General features: G+C 45.5%; 2 protein-coding genes across 3 annotated transcripts in view; one reads left to right on the forward strand and one right to left on the reverse strand.

The window, feature by feature from the left end:
• plekhm3 (pleckstrin homology domain containing, family M, member 3) overlaps nt 1-13,573 on the reverse strand; it is a 32,724-nt gene extending 19,151 nt beyond the window's left edge. The window contains exons 1-3 of one of the 2 annotated variants that reach the window (XM_076031037.1): nt 13,489-13,573; nt 10,609-11,435; nt 4,618-5,760 (exon numbers count right to left, since the gene is read on the reverse strand). In XM_076031037.1, coding sequence (XP_075887152.1) covers nt 4,618-5,760; nt 10,609-11,122 — 1,657 coding nt within the window. In that variant the 5' untranslated portion in view covers nt 11,123-11,435; nt 13,489-13,573. Of the gene's footprint in view, nt 1-4,617; nt 5,761-10,608; nt 11,436-11,640; nt 11,905-13,488 lie in introns of those variants that run through there. The other variant, XM_076031035.1, reaches the window with a different exon arrangement.
• Nucleotides 13,574-16,677: 3,104 nt separating this feature from the next.
• On the forward strand, nt 16,678-18,963 carry dnajc15 (DnaJ (Hsp40) homolog, subfamily C, member 15). Its single transcript, XM_076031041.1, has 6 exons — nt 16,678-16,803; nt 17,206-17,257; nt 17,394-17,467; nt 17,733-17,809; nt 17,937-18,007; nt 18,098-18,963. The coding sequence occupies exons 1-6, from the start codon at nt 16,699-16,701 to the stop codon at nt 18,166-18,168; spliced, it is 450 nt and encodes a 149-aa protein (XP_075887156.1). The 5' UTR covers nt 16,678-16,698; the 3' UTR covers nt 18,169-18,963.
• Nucleotides 18,964-19,071: the final 108 nt, after the last annotated feature.

A 19,071-nucleotide genomic window follows, 5' to 3' on the forward strand; every position in this document is an offset into this window, starting at 1 on the left:
CCAACTAACCAAAAATCAGACCAACTGAATCGAATCGAAAAGTCCAGACTAGGGCTGTGCGATTAACCGATTTTAAATCGAAATCAGATTTTTTTAGTCGTAACGATGTTAAATAGAGGAAAATCGGAAAATCGATTTTCCTCTTTCATGCTTCCGGGTTGGCGCCTCTTGGGTACCGTAGTCCTCCTCCCCCCTCGGGAAGCTGTTAACTGGCTACCTATGTTTACTCGCATCTGCACTAGCCACAGCAGGTGTTAAAACCAAGAAGTGATTCTGTTTGCTGCCCTCACCACTACCTGGTAAATTATTTTTCCGAAGTCGCATACAACACGCCCTTGTCCCGTTTTTGTAGCATATTTAACGAGATTTCAGAGAAAAAAAAAATCGGGATTTTATTTTTGACCAAAATTACCCAGCCCTAGTCCAGACTGACAAATCTAGAATCAAACTGGCTGCAGGGTTCGCCTGACGTGCTCCACCTACAGGCAGCAGGAGGTATGGACTCAATGCCGGTAAATAATACTGACTGACTAATGACTTTGCGAATGCGCTTTTGGTGACGATGGCTCTCAGGGAACTCCAGGCCGCTGAAATATGTCAAGGCTTCAAGGAAGCTTGATCACACCGTCCTTGTAGCCTGAGCTGCACCTAACTTAACTCCACTCTGTGGAGCAATAACTGAAATGTTCACTTGACAAGTTCCCAGAAGAGAAAAATTCCCCTGGCAAACCAAACATTACAGATCTAAGCCATCGACCACAACTTCCAAGCTACACCGCCGTCCTTGCGACGACGGCAAATATGAAAGAAAAAAAAAAAAAGATACCTGTTGCTGCTGAATTGCTGTCTGCACAATCAGCACACAGAGACAAATGCTTTCTTTACACGTCTCTGATCTTTTATGAGTCCTTGTGTGAGGGCGGGGGGTGGAAGGGGAAAAAAAAAGGTGGGGCGGGCGGGGGTGGGGCATGTGGGGGGGCACAGCGGGAAAGATGAATGGCGATTCAAACGCGGCTCAAAAGGTCCACCGATTGTACGGCGGCTCTCTGTAGTGGGAGAGGGGTCACTTTGACCTGCCCGGGAGGAGAGTGTACGGCGTGGGGAGAGAGGCCGAGGGACACACAAAGTAGTAGAGAGAGAGAGAGAGAGAGAGAGAGAGAGTGAGAGAGAGAGAGAGAGAGAGAGAGAGATGGCACCAGGGCAGAAAGGGGGCTTCTGCTTTCATCTGGCCGCCCGCCACATGTTTCAAACCCAGCACCCGACACCTCCGCACGTACGGGCGTGTGTGTGTCCTCGCGTTACGTGTGTGAATTAAAAGCAAAAAGACGAGTGAGCGACGCCCCCTCCCCCGCTACCCCGTCCCCCGGCTTTGATGTGCCTCATTCACGGCAACAAAAACACTCCAATGAAAATCTGCACGAGTGGAGGGCGGCCCCGTGATTAAGACAAATTGTAATTGTGTGTGTGTGTGTGTGTGTGTGTGTGTGTGTGTGTGTGTGTGTGTGTTTGCGTGAGTTGTGTTTGAGGAGAGAGAGAGAGAGAGAGCGAAAAACACAGTCGATCGTTTGATGGCAGCCCACCTCCAACTTGTTCCCCAGTTCCCTCGTACCTCGAGGTTCCCCCTCCTCGCCTCGCCGACCCCGGCTGGGGCCTGAGAACCTGCTCCGGTGGCAACCACGCCGGGTCGCCGCCGTGCGCGCCGCGGAGAGTGCGTGCACGTGTCCGCCAGATCATCAAACACGCGGTGGCAGTTCTCCCTCAAAAGGAATTAAAAACAAAACAGAAAAAAAAAACACTCCGATTTGCCGCGTGTAATCAGCTGAATACGTTTTTTTTTTTTTTTTTTTACACTTTGATGTTAAATAAGCAGCCGGTCAGCCGCAGTATGTACGTCCATGCATATGCAAAGGGAACTTAAAACGAGCTCAAAGAGAAATCAGCCGAGGCCCAAGAAGCACAGGCAACATCAAGGGATCTTGTTTAGATTGGATTTGGTTTCATATGTGAATAATCTGATTAGCATTACTCAGGTGAGCCGAGTGCTCGGATGAATATGGCGAGCCGGGCCAATGAGAAGGCAGCTAGATAATGCGCAGGCAAACAAGAAAAGAAGAAATAAAACTGGTGGTTTCACTGCTTAACTCGCGCGGGTTCACCTAATAATTGAATTTATAGCTCGGTGCAAACAAGCTAGGACGAAGTGAAGGGGGAAACATGTTAAGCACAAGAATAAGAAAAACTCAGGCCCCCAGAGTCACTACAGACACGTCAGGACGCAGCCAATCAGAACGAGCTGAGACGCAACACGTACGACATTGTGACATCACGCTAAAAGAACATAAGTGAAAAATGTACAATAGAAAGATTTGCTACGATTCGCGATTCAGGTCACAGTCGTACTGTCAGCCGTTTTAAATGCATTTATTTTTGTATCGCAGTCTATGGGAAAAAATGCTTTTTTGGGCCCATGGAATTTTCTTTTGCTGCAGTACTTCGAGTTGCCACTGGGCAAAATCGGCACGCCACCATATTGCCAATACGGTATCCAGTTCTGACAATACATCCATGGAAAAACTCCACAAACTCTCAACACTCAGGCCTTCATCATTCATTTGTGCACATGCATTTTTTCCGCGGCCTTTCCTGCACACACAAACAGATTTTCAGTTCAATGAAAACAGCCGTCTGTGTGTGTGTGTGTGTGTGTGTGTGTGTTTGTGTGTGTGTGTGTGTTACGGATGTAGATTTAGTTTGACGTCATGTTTTGCGTGACCTTTCTTTATCCGACTTGATCTTTCAAGCAACGCCTGATAATAACTGGTCGATAAACTGTTGTTGTTGGAAGTCATCTAGTAGGATCTTTTTTTTTTTTTTTTTTTTTTTTTTTAAATGAACTCAGATAAAACATCCATCATCATTAAACTCCAGCATTCAACAACAGTTCTTTTCTTCAGGCTTCTGATTGGGCGATACGTCGCTCTGCTGAGAAGTCTCATCGCCACCTGTTGGTTTGGCATGCACATTACGCCACCTGAGAGCTTGCGTATGCAACTGCGCGTGCACCGGCTTGTTTTTACAATACTGCTGAGAGCAAAAAAACACCCACATGCATATGAAAAAAGTCAAAAGGGTCAAACGTATTTTTCGAAGATGTTCCAACGCAGATAAACCTAAAAAAATGCGCCAGCAGGCCGTTCTTATCTGAAAATCGCGTGGAGGTGAAACTATCAGTGGATAAAGACAGTTCAATGTCATTTTAATCCCTTATTAAAACGCTTTATACATGGACGTGCTGATTAACACTGCAGGAAATAAAGGAAAGCGCACAGTCGAATAAATGAGCGGGTACAGAGGGAAGCAAAAAAAAAGAAGGAGGAATGGTTTTGAGGCCTGGCGGACTGGTGAAAGGAATAAAAGGGGAAAGGAGGGAGGGCTGGAAACCAGGCTGAATCAGCGAGCAGAGGTGAGCCGTGTATTGAAAATGGACGCACCCAGCTGTCCCTGCATCCAGCTCCTACCCCGAGACCCCTCATTCAGGCGGCCGCGGCCGGGCCGGACCACTGTAGCATCCCCCCTGGTTGCTTTTCATTTGTTCTCATTCATTCAATCATTCATCCATTCATCCATTTTTCAACCCCCTCCCCTTCCCCATCACCTCCCCCCCCACCCCCACCCAACCTCCTCGGGCGCTCTAAGCCTAACCAATTATCATCAGTTGGCCCCGGACGGCCCTCTGTCCTTGTTCCTGTTTCAGCTGGCCTTTCAAACAGCCCTGCATTAATAAGCCAGTTGTTACAAATCAAAAGGGAGGTGAGCGGTTATTATTCAAAGCCCCTCCGGTGAGGGGAGAGAGAGAGAGAGAGAGAGAGAGAGAGAGAGAGAGAGAGAGAGAGAGGGAGAGAGGGAGGAAGTCCACGTTTCACACCCAGGGTAGAGTAAAAAGCGCCGCCTGCCATAGAGGCCGAACGAATGGTCCGGAGAAGGGGCCTGGCAAGTGTAACAAAGACGGAGAGCGAAATTACGAAGGAAAAAGTACAGTCAGGGACACCTGAACACGGCAACAGAGTGGAATCCCTCACAGCTGCAATATAATACACAAAAGTCAAAGTATTTGAAAGGTGGAGGCAGCAATTCAAACTTTCTGCCTGTCACATCTAAGTGGACCAATCAGATTGGTTACAGACAGCTTAATAAGCAAAGGTTGCTACAGTTTGAGGCCTGCCTGTTGGTAAATGGTGCAACAACAGCCGGATGTTACTGTGACGAGCCGCAAGCCAACAGCAGCGGGTCGCTGAGCTCTTCCCAAAGCCAGGTAATAAAAAATAAAAAAAAATGAAAATTTATTTTGCATTGTTCAAAGAGAAAATGCCTTTTTTCTTTTTTTAAATCTTCCATTGTGAAAAACTCCATCCTGAGGCTTTTCAGAGGCTTTCAAACAGAGAGAAAAGACAACTGGATATGACATTTAAAGGTCCAGTGTGTAAAATTCTTAAGGAAGCCCGACTTCTAGCCCCTTTAATACCCGGCTTCCTTGCAAAATGGAACCTTTAATGCATTTTTAAGGCTGACCAGAAACGCTTTCTATCGGATTCTGTCAAGACGGACGATGTCACTTACCGGCGCACCTGAAGCCCTGCGCCGTCAGCCCCTTCTCCACGGCCAGGCAGGTGAGGATGCCCAGGAAGCTGGTGGTGACCGACTGCCGCTTGGCCCTCTGGGCCTCGCGCTGCCTCCTCTCCCTGGACGGCTTCGACCTCAGCAGCGCCCCCTGGGGGCCCGGCTCGCCCGTCTTCCCCGGCTGGCCCTCGTCCCCCGACGCCGCCCCAAGGGCCCCGGCCACCTCCCTCAGGGCCTCCACCCACTCCTGGGCCTTGAGCCGGGTGTCGGCCCGCAGCCGGACCACCTCCCCGGGGAAGACCACCTCGAAGCAGTCGCCCCCCGCCGGCTCCAGCTCCGCCCCGGGCTCGCCGCTCTCCGGCTCGGGCCCGCGCTCGTGCCGCACGGCCAGGCAGGAGGCCATGGCGCGGTGCAGGACGGGCCGGGACACGGGGCCGCGGCCCTCGGTGGGGAAGGCTCGCAGCGCCGAGCGGCTCAGCACGAAGGTGAAGGCCAGCCAGTTGTTCTGCTCCAGCAGCTGGCGGAGCAGCCCGGCCTTGAGCACGTCCGGGCAGCGCTGGGTGAACAGCGGCAGGGCGGTGGGCCGGCTCAGGGCGTCCGGGTCGCCGCGGGGTGGGGCCTCCTCCGGGGTGGGGCCGTCGCTCTGGCCGTCGGGTCGCGTGTCCAGCCCCGACGGCGACGACGACGAGGGCGACGGGGCGAACGCCACCGCCACCTGCTGGCCGGCCGCCGCCCCGGCGGTCTTGCGCGGGCGGCTCTCCTGCCTCTCCTGCCTCGGCGTCGGCGGCCGGGCCCCCTGCACCTTCTCCCAAATGGCCCGCCTCCACTCGCAGGCCTCCCGCTGGCTGGCCGCCCTCAGCTGCAGCCGCGTGCTGTTGAAGAACAGCGCCTGGAGGGTGCGCGGGTCGGCCGGCTGGTGGGCGCTCTGGCCGGGCGGGCCGCTCGGCGCCGGCGAGACCACGCCCTGGCAGTGCGAGAGCGAGTAGGCGGTGCCCAGCTGCCGGTTGGCGCTGCTGTCCAGGACGTAGAGCCGCAGCTCGCAGGGCGTCAGCTCCACGTGGCAGGGGGTCCAGCGGGCCCGGCAGCCCTCCCGCTGCTCCATGGGGCCCTGCTTCACCACGCTGCCGGAGCTGCTCTTGTCGCCTAGGAGGGGAGAGACAAGAGGAGGGTAGAAAATGAAATACAGCAGCGGTACATTCATTCATTTTATTAATTTTACTGCATGGAACTTGCACATTAAAGGTTGGCTTGATTTATGATTTTTATTTTGGTAAAAATCTAAATAAATATATCAATAAAAGTGTATAATCTCAGTACAATAAACGTCATTTGGTTTTCCTATGCTTACATGAACAGTTTTCATATATATGGACTGCACTTATATATCGCTATGCAGCACCTTCACGGTACCCCAAAGCACTTTACTATGCTTTGTAAAGTGCTTTGGGGTACCGTGAAGGTGCTGCATAGCCCCATTGGGAGCAATTTAGAGTTTAGCGTCTTGCCCAAGGACACAACGACAGGCTGGGATGGAGCGGGATTTGAACCACCGACCTTTCGCTCATTGGACAACACGCGCTACCACCTGAGCCACAGGAGCTAAAAATGAGCTAAGAATATACATGAAGGAATAAGGGTCCTGCTCCTAATTAGCTACCATTTTGCACTGCCATTTTTTTAAGGAAGCCTGACTGACAGTGGAAAACATTTACACACCGGACCTTTGAATCCAATTCTGGACAGACTCGCACAGAAAAATGTTTTCCCCCAAAATCATGTAAGTAAACTGATGGATGCACTGCTTGCAACAGCACAATGTTCAAATGGTAACCCTGGGTCCTGACGGTCATATGAACACAAACGAAGATCCTAACAGCACGTCTTGCACAAACTTCTGCAGGCGGATCTTGAGGTTTCATTGAACATTTCCTGTTTCACAGGCAGCTGTGCAAGAGAACCGATGGAGATTACATCAACCATGAAATCAAAGTTCCTCAAACTGCTGTAAAAAAAAAAAAAAAGAAGAAGAAAAAAAGGAAAAAAAGCAGAACAGAGATGTACCTGTTTTGCAAATACGGCAAGATGACACTTGGCCACTGGCTCAGAAATTCAAGCATGTTCGCAGAGCTTCTTGAGCAGAATTCTGATTGTAGGTTAGCGAGGGTTCAGTACGAGGGTTGCCAGTTGCAAAGGTCACATTTTGTGCAAAATTCCCCGGAGATTGTTGCACAATAAACAACCATTTGTTTCTCCCGCCTGACCATTTCTAGTGCCGGAAATTAAAAAGTTCATTAATTACTTGTCTGAACTGAACTCAGTTCTGTAAACAGCCTTTTGTGATGTCACTGGCTCCACCAGGTGTTTTTTGTCCCTTTCCAAACATGTGGAAGCTCCTGCAGGAAGCTAAAATCAAGGGTTTTTTTCTAAACAGAGGGCTAAATATGTGATTTTTTTTTTTTCCAGGAGTTTCTTGGGTTCACGGAGTAATTCATTTTACGAGGCTGGTCCAATGAAATGGAACAAATAGGATAATACTAGACCTTTAACAAGCATCAAAAAACAATTGAACAAACTGGTTTACTTGCAAATCGCACAGGGAGGCAGAATAAATGAATAATGAGACAATCGATCTAAAACACTTTTTAAACGCTGACAGCGGTTCAAAGAGATATTGTTTCTTTCCGTTCCATTCCATACAGGCCTGAGGGGGGAAAGGGCCAAATCCCTTCCAGCTCCTATTAAGCCGACACGGGCGAATCAAGTGCCTCCTCAATCTTATCAAAACGCCGGGGCGGACGCGGTGTCACTCCGGGTCTGAGACTTTGCATGCTAACCAACCTGCTTTCTTTTTTTTTTTTTTTTTAATGCGGAAAGGAACAAATGGATATGCAAATGAATTCGGCCCGAACCAAGTCCCGACTTCACGCTTGGGGGGGCTGAGATGAGAATTAAGGACGGCGGTTTGGAAAACTGCCCCTTCCAATTAACCTCCGTCTCCAAAGCGGTGGGCTTGACACGGCACTCTGGTAATAGCCCAGTGTAAACAAGCCGGTCCTCAGCCGCGCTAACTACCCGCCGCCGCCGCTGCCGAGCCCCATCAATCCTCCGCTTCAGCCCTGATCAGGCTCAAACCAGCGGCTGATTAGGCAGCCAATCATAATCTTGCACGTCGGCGTACCTGAATAACCTGAATACTAAGTGGCTTCCGGACCAACAGCGGGCTGAATGTGAACTGCGTCGACAAGCTCGGGACGCCTCGGTTACCGGGGGCTTGTTAAGGTGGTGCGTTCAACGACAGTTGAAAAAATAAAGGCGGTTTAAAATGAGCATATTCAATGGATACAAAAAGGGATCGAGGTGATTTTTTTTTTTTTAGACCTGGTTTATGAACGTTGAATGGGTTATTGTGTGGTGCGATTTGACTGACGTGAGCCACCGACACGGGTCTATGTGATTGTACATGGATGTATGCATTCTATACCTGCCAGCACACATGGATATATTATCATTTATGTTATAATAACTAAAAAAACTACAACTTTTTTTTTTTAACTACTTCCTGCTCCTTTTCAAACGTATAAATCTTAACTTGGATTATGTACTTCAAATGTTAAACATTTACGTTCTGATGATATAAATCCGATTTTGTTTGTTTTGTTTCTTGACTGTACACTCATGCACATGCTCTTATTTACCTTTTAATGTTATTCTTTTTTGAAAATGCTCAAAATAAACAAACACAAATCATATCTAGATTGCTGACCTTACTTTTGATATAAACTGAGTGAAACCGCAGGATGCATTCGTGATGTGAGACTATTTACTATTTATTTAGTTTGTGTACAAACTGCCCTTTGCACTATGTATGCTACACACGGTCACTATGCACAACTTCAGTGTATATATAGGAAATGTCAGTTTCTATCTCGACTCTTTTGATCTGTATTATTTCTATTTTGCTTTTATATTGTACTTGATAAAGGATTGTACTTTATATCTTTTTTTTATATATATAGTTTAAACCTTGCATGCCTCCTTACTGCACTTTTATCTTCAATTGTCGAGTTGCTGTAAAGGCAATTTTTTCTTGGAGATCATTTAAGTATCAATCAATTTAGTTTGAACTTGACTATTTTTCATTTCTTTTTCCTTCAATTTTCATATGCTTTTCTGTTGGAAAAAAAAAAATCCTCCTTTGCACCAGCTCACCACCTACTGGAATAAACAGAAGGTTTGAGCGGTACAAGGACCCTGCGTTTTCATGTGCAACCCCAAAAGACGTCCCACGATCCAACGCCACAACAACTGGTGTCTGTTTTTTTTTCACACACAGACATTAGCAAACGAAACAGGCGGCGGGTATTAGCACGCGCTAAAGAAAGCCACGCCGAAGGGCTTTTTTTGTTGGTATTTACAGGCACTTTGTGTACACAACAATAATAATCATTTCCCTTTTACTGCCTAAACATCGCCCAGCTGTCCCTTATGAAAAAAAAGCAAGCACCTATTTTTATTTCTCTCTGAGGAGACGCGGCCAAATCGCTCTGCCTTCTGCTTATTACCCTCCTACTCTTCCTCTGTCTCTCCTTTCAATGCACGCCGAGCCAAACTAAAAGGGCCCGATGCCTTTTCACACATATGCTAATGCCAAATAATCCCGGCTAGTATCAGGAGGCGAGTAATTGGGTTGCCTCTTCTCTCGCCTCATTTGAGTCCATTTGCTGACAGGATTACGGGCTATTATCCCTCAGGATCCCTCAGGATCTCCTTAGGCCTTCAGATGGCCAAAACACACAAACAAATGATACGTGTGTGCGTGTGTGTGTGTGTGTGTGTGTGTGTGTGTGTGTGTGAGTGTGTGTGTGTGAGTGTGTGTGAGCGTGCGGGTGTGTGTGTGTGTGTGTGCGTCAGGGGCTTTCTGGCCCAAATCGCGAGTGTGAAAGCACAGCTGTGTCATTTCAAGTTATCATCATCTTGTATCATTATTGCTTTGAGGATGCTTCAACGTAAGTACGGCGCACGCCTCGATCTGCCGAACAAACAGTCGAGGACTCGGGTCCCGCTGAAAGCCTCTCCAAGGCCGAGCCAGCTTCCCGAGTGAATGGACGGTCGATGAGAGCGAGCGTGCGGGGGCTGGAGGGAGGAAGCGAGGGGGAGGGGGGGAGGGATCAGGAGGCGTGCGTGGTCGGCCGACAGGTAGGGACCAGAGGAAATACTTGAGGCTTAATAAAGCTGGTCGTCAGGGGGCATGACATCATCTCCGCGGGGTCAGAGCATCAACAGGCTCTCCAGTCCGCCGCCGACGCTCAGCTGACGGGGATTGGAATCGGACGACCCGGATTAGAAAGCGTGCGGTTTTTTCCCGACTTCACCTCAATGGCAGCCTTGGCGTAATACACGCATGTAATTTCTGGAGGTTTTCATATTTGCTTAAAAGGTTCCCGGCTCAGATGTTAACAGTGGCATCAATTTTTTGCGGCATGGCGGCGACTGCAGCGCCTCGACGCAGCCGTGGGAGCGTGACGGCCTCAAATGATAGGTCTTCCCGAGGGGGAAAAGTGTAATTTTTTTGCTGGCAGAGCAGAGCGGGAGCGGCGCCGTTACTGTGAGGCCGCCGCATTTCGCTCCTCCGCTGCGCCCCGTTCGCGTCGATATGCCTGATAGTGGAAGTGAAAGTTCATTTTACGAGGCTGGTCCAATGAAATGGAACAAATAGGATAATACTAGACCTTTATGTATATGTATATATATATATATATATATATATATATATACATATATATATATATATATATATATATATATACATATATATATATACATATATATATACATATATATGTATATATATTTATGAAAAACATATTTCATATGTTTGAAAATACATATTTCATATTTACAAATGAAGAGGCTCAAAAAATAGAGTGCCATATTGCAGAAGTGGTCATATTTCTACAGGGAGGTGAAGGGAAGCTGTGGATGTGAACTCACCCTCTTGCTGCTGGTTGAGGATCATGTTCTTCAGGGTGTTGCAGTCCATTGCCGGCAGTCCGTTGTCCGTGTACGCCGACGGCCGGTAGTTGACGTCCGACCGGGACCGATTGTGTCCTTTCTTGAAAACGGGGTTGGACGAGGCGTTGGCGGCGTTGTTGGCGCACTCCTTGCTGTGCGCCGCCAGGTCGTTGGTGGAGCGCGCCCTGCTCCTCTTGCCGTGCCGGAGGCCCATCCCCAGTCCCAGCACGGTGAAGTTGTCCGCCCAGGCCAGGCCGAGGGGCCCCACTTCGGGCTGCTCCCTGGCCAGCAGGTTCCACACGCCGCTGGAGCTCAGCTTCCCCAGAGCGGCGCTGGAAACGTCCTGCAGCTCCTTCGGCGGCCTGGAAGCCGGGACTTGAACTTGGTCGGAGCACTGGCCCTGCATGCCGTCCACGCAGTGGATGAAGTCCTCGGTGGCCTCGAGGGCCGGGCTGATGTCGCCCACCATGTCGAGCTGCTCAAGGCCCTCCATGGTTGGGAAGTTCCCACCAAGACCTAGAAGTCTAGACACTACATTGATTTTCAAGAAGGGCACAAAAGCCCTGCTGGAAGGATCCGCATGTCGACCTGGTAAAACTGGCCTCAGGTCAGTTAAAGGAGAGAAGGATGCTAGCGCCAAAGAACTGTTGTCATAGAGGGGTTTCCCTTTTAAGCTTGGAATGAGCAACTGTCTCCCAGTTTAAAAATGCTGTGACTTTATGCTAGAGATTAACAAGAACTGCCGTCTTCTTTGGGCCCATCAGGTGGTTCCGCGCTCCTATGCAGGGACGCTAAATGCGGTTCCACTGTAACAAAAAAAGGATACAGAAAACAGGAAACGGTAAGGAGGAAGTATTCTAAGAAAACACAAGCATGGAAACAGAGCTGGCAGTAAGAACACTGCTGTTCAATAATGCACGAGACAGATTCTTTTTCGCCACTTTTACAAAAAAAAATAAAAAAAATGCAGCCTCGAAAAAAGTTAGCAAGCGAATAAAAATGCCAACCCACCGACGGCGTCTTCATCATCACAGTGGCAGTAACCCTTCAGATTCCTCCTCAGAAAATAAAACAACGATCGCTCGCCCTGCCAAGTCTTGTAGAAACAATACTTGGCTTCCTCCGCCTCGGCTTATCACTCAGCTGTGCTGGCAGAGAGGAAGCCGGTCTGGGTGGGGTTTCCATCTATCCGCCTGGCCGCCTGTCTCATCTGTTTCCCTCCACTCTCCCCTGTCCCCGCTCTCCTCCTCTCATCGCCATTGATTTTCTTCTCCTCCACAGCTCAGCCTCCTTTACTCCCCCCCCCCCCCATATATGAATTATTGAACGGCCATTACATCACTGCGACTCAACGTGACGTCGGGTCGGGCGAGCGACGATTACGTGCAACTTTTCTATGAGATTTGACTGGCAGTGGAAGGGAAATGAGGATATTGTCACTATAACTGCGTGAGTTCCGTTAGTTATCAGCAAGTTTCATTTTAAAAGTAGAAACATTGAGATGATGATACAAAATGACATGAAAACTTTATCTTAAAATTAATATAATTTAAGAATAACACACAGTCTAAAACAACAAGAGTCACATCTTTACTGACACACTTATGGTACCATTTTATTTCCCGTTCCCGTCATGACATCATGTGCCTGCATGCAGAGCTCTGACCTAATTATGATTCATCCTTGTAGATAGTTACTCATCCACTTTTCTACCGCACTCTACTTTGACTTACTCATACTGAGCCTGAGGACCTGAATCATTTGGTCTGTTTAACAGGAGGTCAGTTTGCCAGTGTGTTGGCAAAAAACGTTGTTTTCCGTTGTAACAGGACTGTTACACTCTTAAGTGTGTGAACAGAATTTATTTACACGATGCACCAAAAACATAAATATCACATAAACAAATGAAAATGCTGCTTGTGTTAAAAGTGCGACGTTGCTGTAAAAATTCGACCCTTTCAAGACTACATTCAAAAAACACTTGACTTTGTATTTTAGAATACACACAATTCTGTCACACCACATCTGTTGCAAAACACACCATTAACAGTTTTGTGCAAATTATTCAGAAAATGTATGATTTCTTTCACCTTAAATAGACATTAAATGTATGAATAACGTATTCTGATTTTTGCCATGTTGAACCACTTACAATGTTAAAACACACTTGTGTTACATGGTTCAAGCTGCTTGAATCAATCCCAAGATATAATTAAATGTTTACCGGTTTTGTCTTGACTTTTTCTGTCTGCATATACTGACAATAAAAGCAGAATAAGCGCCTTGAAAATACATAGGAAAGCAAGTGCTTCAAAAAACAAAGAAAAAAAAAACAATACTTGGCTGATCCTCTTGTCTAAGGTTTCTGCTGACCTCATCAAGTATCAGTGAAGTTTGATGAGCAGACACTAGACCCTTCCACAATCAAATACACACAGTCAGCATCTGAGCATAAGGTGAAGCCACGGTCAGCCTTTGCGGAGGCTACATCAACTTGCTTGTTAATGCTCAGCGGCTAAAACGTCCGGTCCCAGCACACTCGCGCATGCACGCACAGACGTCGATAATCAATTGATCGTTCTAAAAACTGACTGAACGTGGCCTCGTTTCGTGCCGACAATCCCAACAACTGGTAGTAATAATAATGATGAGAACGGAGGTGGAGGAGGGAGGGGGGGCTAGCTAGCTGACAGCTAACGCTAGCGTCTCTCCATCCTTGAGCAATGTCACTTAAACATCACATAAAGCTGTTTTGGTCCCGCATTTAAAATTTGTCATGCAAGAGTATTTTAGGCCTGAGTTTGTTTTGTGGTGAAATCACTGCTGTACAAGGGGTGTAGAAGAGAAAGTAAGACTCACCTTACTGTGTTTACCAGTATATCAATTTGCCTGTCCCTCTACAAAAGAGTCCCCTGCTGCATCAGAGCCATTGAATAAAGGTTCCGTGTAATCTTCCATTCCGGGTCTAACTATACGGCAAACAGCAAACATATATTGATGTAAAACAACATTAATTAATGTCAAAATGATATCTCAGTAAGTGAACATATAAAGCTTTTCTTTTTTTTTTTCATTTGTATTTAGAATTATAAAAAAATATATAGGTATGACGCTTAATTTGTCTTATAGTGGTTAACCTACAAAAATGTAAGCCCACATCAATAACCTTTTACGTTTCAAATATTGTAATCTAAAAATATACGATAGTTTATCTGTATACATGAATATATAATTAAATTCTTAAGAAAAACATTATAAGGCATATTCAGTTTCACACGTGGAAGCAGGAGGTGGTGAATTTTCTTAGTGTTACAAAAGAAAGGTTGTGACTCGTCAGCGCAGACAAATCTGACCTTTATGGGAGGGAGACCAAAGTGTAGAGGTGAACAATAGCTTCCCTCTAATGAGCTGCTTGAAGTTGCTCCGGGTCTCTGTGTCAGTCTCAGAGAGTGAGACTTTTTTTTCTATGAGGGACACAATAATCCTCCAAATTTTTTCCCCCAACTAATGGAACAACATATGGGGCAAAATTAAGACTTTTTCTTTTCATCAAAAAAGTATAGTTTCAGATCAACAATTGACCTATTGATCATCATCATCATCAGACAACATTTTCATACTAATATAAAAATGTTATGTGGGTCTGTCCAACAGCTGGTTTTTGGACATACAGTATGTTGTGGAGCCACTCTGGAAGGTTTTATTAAAATGAAAGCAACAATTTGTGGCAACATTTTGGATGTTTTGCTTGGTCAGTTAAATTAAATTGCTACTACAGTAGTTCCAAGCAGGGAAATATTGGGTTTCTGTAGGCCCCCTTTTTTTGGCCTCCTCTGCTTCTCATCCTTTCTCTAAACGGTCTTTGTCTGAATTTGTTTCAAAAGTTCTTAGTGAGGAGAGGAGGGGTCGGGCCACCCTAATGGGTTTTCTGCAGTATTGTTGCAGGATAAAAGGGAGGTTCTTAGGTATACATGGGGGGGATTGCAGTTTTTTTTTTCTTGCAAATTTCTCTCTCTCCAATCAAAAAATGTAACCCTATTCTGGAAAAATTAGGGCCTTTGTCCGTTCTGCACATACAATTTGCATTATGTTCACTTGTCTCAATCTGTATGTAGTATTTTCACACGTCACCGTTCATGAATTATACCTCTGCCGACTGTCTCTAAGCTTCAGAAATCCTTTTAGGCGAAGTGCCTGCGCCTGGATATGGGGATTGATGCCACAAATAAGCCTCAGCTTTCGAAAATAAGACCGTCTCTGTCCACGAAGCTCCATCATTTCCCATCTAACAGCAGCCTCCGCTGCTCTGTCCCTCGTCTCGGGCACTCAACTCTCTCTCTCTCTCTCTCTTTCCCTCTCTCTCTGTCTGGGCCCCGTCACTCTTGCCTTTTTCCCTTCTTTATTTTGATCAAATTATTCCCTGGTGATGACTAAATTATGATTAGATTTAAGGATGTGCAGTGCTTTCATCTGCCCAGTGCGTGGTTTAATATTGCCCCCACCCATCCAGCCGACCCCTCTCAAAACCGCAACCCCGACCCCCAGGACACACAGCACACAATAGCCATCTACCTCGGCTCTCTCACTCACCATTGACAAGTAGAGTGGCTGTTTGGTCCCCATGGCAACAACCTGTGTGCATGTGTGCGTGTTGTTCCTCACTTGCTGAGATTAAGTTGGACGTGCACACGGACACACACAGACAGACGTACACACACGCAAATACACAGTGTTTTTATATGTTAACAGTCTGTTCTCCTTTAAATACATATTTACTGTGGCTTTATGAGCTCTACCCTCTCTCATGTCGATTTATGTCCCTGTACAATACGTTGTATTTAGTGGAGAGTTGCAAAATAAAAACTTATCCAGGTATACATTGATACAGTTTTAATAAAAAGTCAGTGTCCACAAGATGATTAAATGATTTTTTTTTCTTGTCTGAATTATCCTCCATGGCAGACTGAACATTCAGATGTTGGAGGGGCCAAAGTGGAAATTGTTTCTCTGTTGATGCTACAGATTTTACACAAATATGATTGGATTGGCTTGGACTGGAAAAAGGAGACTGTAGCCTGTGCAAACCCTAACCCTAACCCTAACCCTCTAACAAATATTTGTATTTATTTATTTATGTTTGTTTGCTTAAAAACAAGGTCACTAAAGTGTGCTTTCTTTGCATTGAGATCTACAATAGACTGTACTCTAAAATAAATTTCTGCGTGTGTGAGTGTGTGTGTGTGTGTTGGGCGGGGTGGGGCGGGGTGGGGGTGGGGGGGTCAGACCATGGCACCACAGACCTCATTCACACCTAATGATCGCAGCCTCTCGCTGGCAGTCATCTCTCCTCCCAGACCAAATCCAATTACCTTGGACAATAGAAACCGGCTCGCAGCTCAGGACTCCATCAGCTCCTGTGTGCTGCTGCTCCCGGCTCCTGGACTCCCGCTGAAGCTCTAATAACGCTGAGGGTCCACAAGGGCCACAAAGTACACCTGTGCACACGTGCGACAAGACAAGCAAGTGAAACAAGTGAAACTCAAACACAAGAACATTACAAGAGCGAATAAAAGAAACATGTCACACATATGACAAAACAATTAAGATAAACAAAACCAAAGAAATAATACAAAAAAAATACTGAATTTGAATTTGTAATAGGTGCTAATTACATCAAAATATCACATAACAATTTGAGACAAAAACAAATTAAACATATCACTGATAATAACTATTTGAAGTTTAACATAAATTATTAATTACCGTCATTTTAATTCTCATTATATTATGTAAATTCAATGTGTAGCTGTACTTGTAGGCACCGCCATCTACCGGCAGCAATATTAAACAACATGTAGATTAAATTGAGCTTTGGGGAAACGAAATATATACATATATTAATAAGTGACCATATTGCATGAAAATATAAAATTTGAGGGTGACATAATAATGCATTCTTGCTCAGAAAGTGAGGCAAAATGAAAGATTTATTTTATTTTTTGAAAGAATTATTTTCGAAGGTCAAACCGGATATGATGCAAGTTAGCAGTTCCGGACGGCTGAGGCAACATGGCGAGCACCGGTGGAATGACCATGGACGGAGATGTGATGCGATATGCTGAATATAGTGTGAAGGAGAAGATGAAGAGCGATGCTGACATTGACAGGAGGCTGGTGGGTTTTAGTTTTCACCCATGGGACTTTTCTGGCGTTAGTTTACTGTGGAAATGTTGCTTTAACCCCGGTGTCCGCTTGCGTAAGGTTATACCAGGTGTATTAACGTGAATATCAACAAACAGCATTTGCTACAGCTAGTTAACATAGAAAAGCTTCATTTTCTGTTTTGAGATGAGTTTTTTTTTTTTTTTTTTTTTCAATGCAAATTACTGTCTACAAAATGTCTTGAAAGCTAGCTCAAACTAAGTCGCGGCATAAGACAAAGCAGATTTATACCCTATGTAACCTCCTTGGTATTCCAAGACTAATTAATCTGAAGGCAAATAAAAAAAAAATATATATATATATAACACTACCAATCGCTATTTTATTTATGTGTTGTCTTGTTTTCTGTGGTAGGGACGAACTCTGATCGCAGTTGGTCTCGGTGTGGCTGCAGCAGCATTTGCAGGTAAGATTTGAGAATCATGGAGTTATGCACAGGAAGAATAGCAACTTGCAGAGTAAACTACACAATGCATACAAGTATTCAAATATTGTACAGACCTCTTTGTTTGGAACTCTTGAATGAAAGATACGATCCGCAGGTCGCTACGCTTTCCAGCTGTGGAAACCTCTCGGACAAGTGTTCTCTGAAACTGTCAAGAAGATGCCCACAGCGGTAAGTATTTGCCATGAGAATCTTGTGCATTTGGCCCTGTTCTGCTAAACATAAGGTCTCAGTTTCGTCTATTTGATGAAAGGTTTCCTGCACAACCTGGTGAAATGAATCCACTGACTCACTTTTTGATATAAGCTCATTTATGCTGATTTTATTGTGTGTAGTTGTAGTCATTTAAAGTCACTTCGGGGGGGAAACATTGTGTTTAAACATCCTTTTGATGTGACTATTACCAGCTAATTTTGAATACTCTTGTGTCACCCAGGCTTTCTCATCCTATTACAAAGGAGGTTTTGAACAGAAGATGTCCAAGCGAGAGGCCAGCCTCATTCTTGGCATCAGGTAATTGAACAGATTCGATTTGATCGTTAATATTTCTCCTGTCATCTGTTAAGCTCCTGCGGTGTGTTAATTTTTCTGTTTCGTTGAGTGGCTCTCTCTTATCTGGTTGTATTAATGATTCCTGCAGCCCAGTCAGCACCAAGGCCAAGGTTCGCGAGGCCCACCGGAGGGTCATGGTCCTGAACCATCCTGACAAAGGTAGGTAGGGTTAAATGCTCACCGTCACACAAATATCATCAGAAGGATGAACACATATATGACATGTTTGCGTATTTGGCGTGCCTGCAGGGGGGTCACCCTACCTGGCGGCAAAGATCAACGAGGCCAAAGACCTTTTGGACAAAGAGACTCGACGGTGACCCGCGACTGCAGCCCACGATCTCGGGTCCACCGCATCAAATCATCGACCCTCTGTGGCCTCCTGGGTTAACCATCTGAATCTCCCATGCACAAATAAAATACATTCACAATGTTGACAGACGAGGGGAAATGACAGATACTGTGTGTTCACATTCCAGAACAGGGGTGTACATCGCTTGCTCAAGGAAAGATTTACACTATTTATGTGTACATATTTCAGTACGTTTGTTGCTTTAAGCTATTTAAAGAACCATATGTGCACACATGGATATAGTTTATGTAAAGGTTTTTGTTTTTTGTTTTTTAAATAAATCTCATTCAAAAACTCATCTGTTGCTCTGTTTTCGGAGGAGGATTAGGGCCACAAGAAGAGAAAAAAAATGAGATAGAATAAGACAACGAAATTCCGTGAATAAAATGGAATTTTTGCAATTAATGTAAGTGTGAAGCAAATGAAAATGTCGAGAATGAAGTCGAAAGGCTCTGCGCGCAAGTCAAGTGGAGTACTTCCATTTTTGCCAGTTTCCTGATTACTGTGGGTGAACCTTGTGGGAAACACCTGTTTTCTGCAGTTTGTGGTTTAACTGTGGGTAACTGGGTTAATCCACCATCCATCCAGTCTACTCGCCAATTTCCACTTTATTTGCATCAACTTTATTCATGAAATTTTGACTTTATTCACGAAATTTCGTCTTTTTTTACATCGACTTTTTTCATTAAAATTTTGATTTTATTCACAAAGTTTCAACTTAAAACCCGAAATGAAAACTTAAACAAAAATCTCCTTCCTGTAAGATTTTTTTCTCTTAGTTTTTTCTTTCTCCGAATCCCCTTTTGTACCGTTTTCATTTAAAACACCCTTCAAAATATGCTAACATTTCTTCGTCATAAAGACAGATAAC

This window comes from Nelusetta ayraudi, unplaced genomic scaffold (genome assembly GCF_046127955.1).
Source record: "Nelusetta ayraudi isolate G7.1 ecotype Tasmania unplaced genomic scaffold, CSIRO-AGI_Nayr_v1 ptg000031l, whole genome shotgun sequence".
NCBI lineage: Eukaryota > Metazoa > Chordata > Actinopteri > Tetraodontiformes > Monacanthidae > Nelusetta > Nelusetta ayraudi.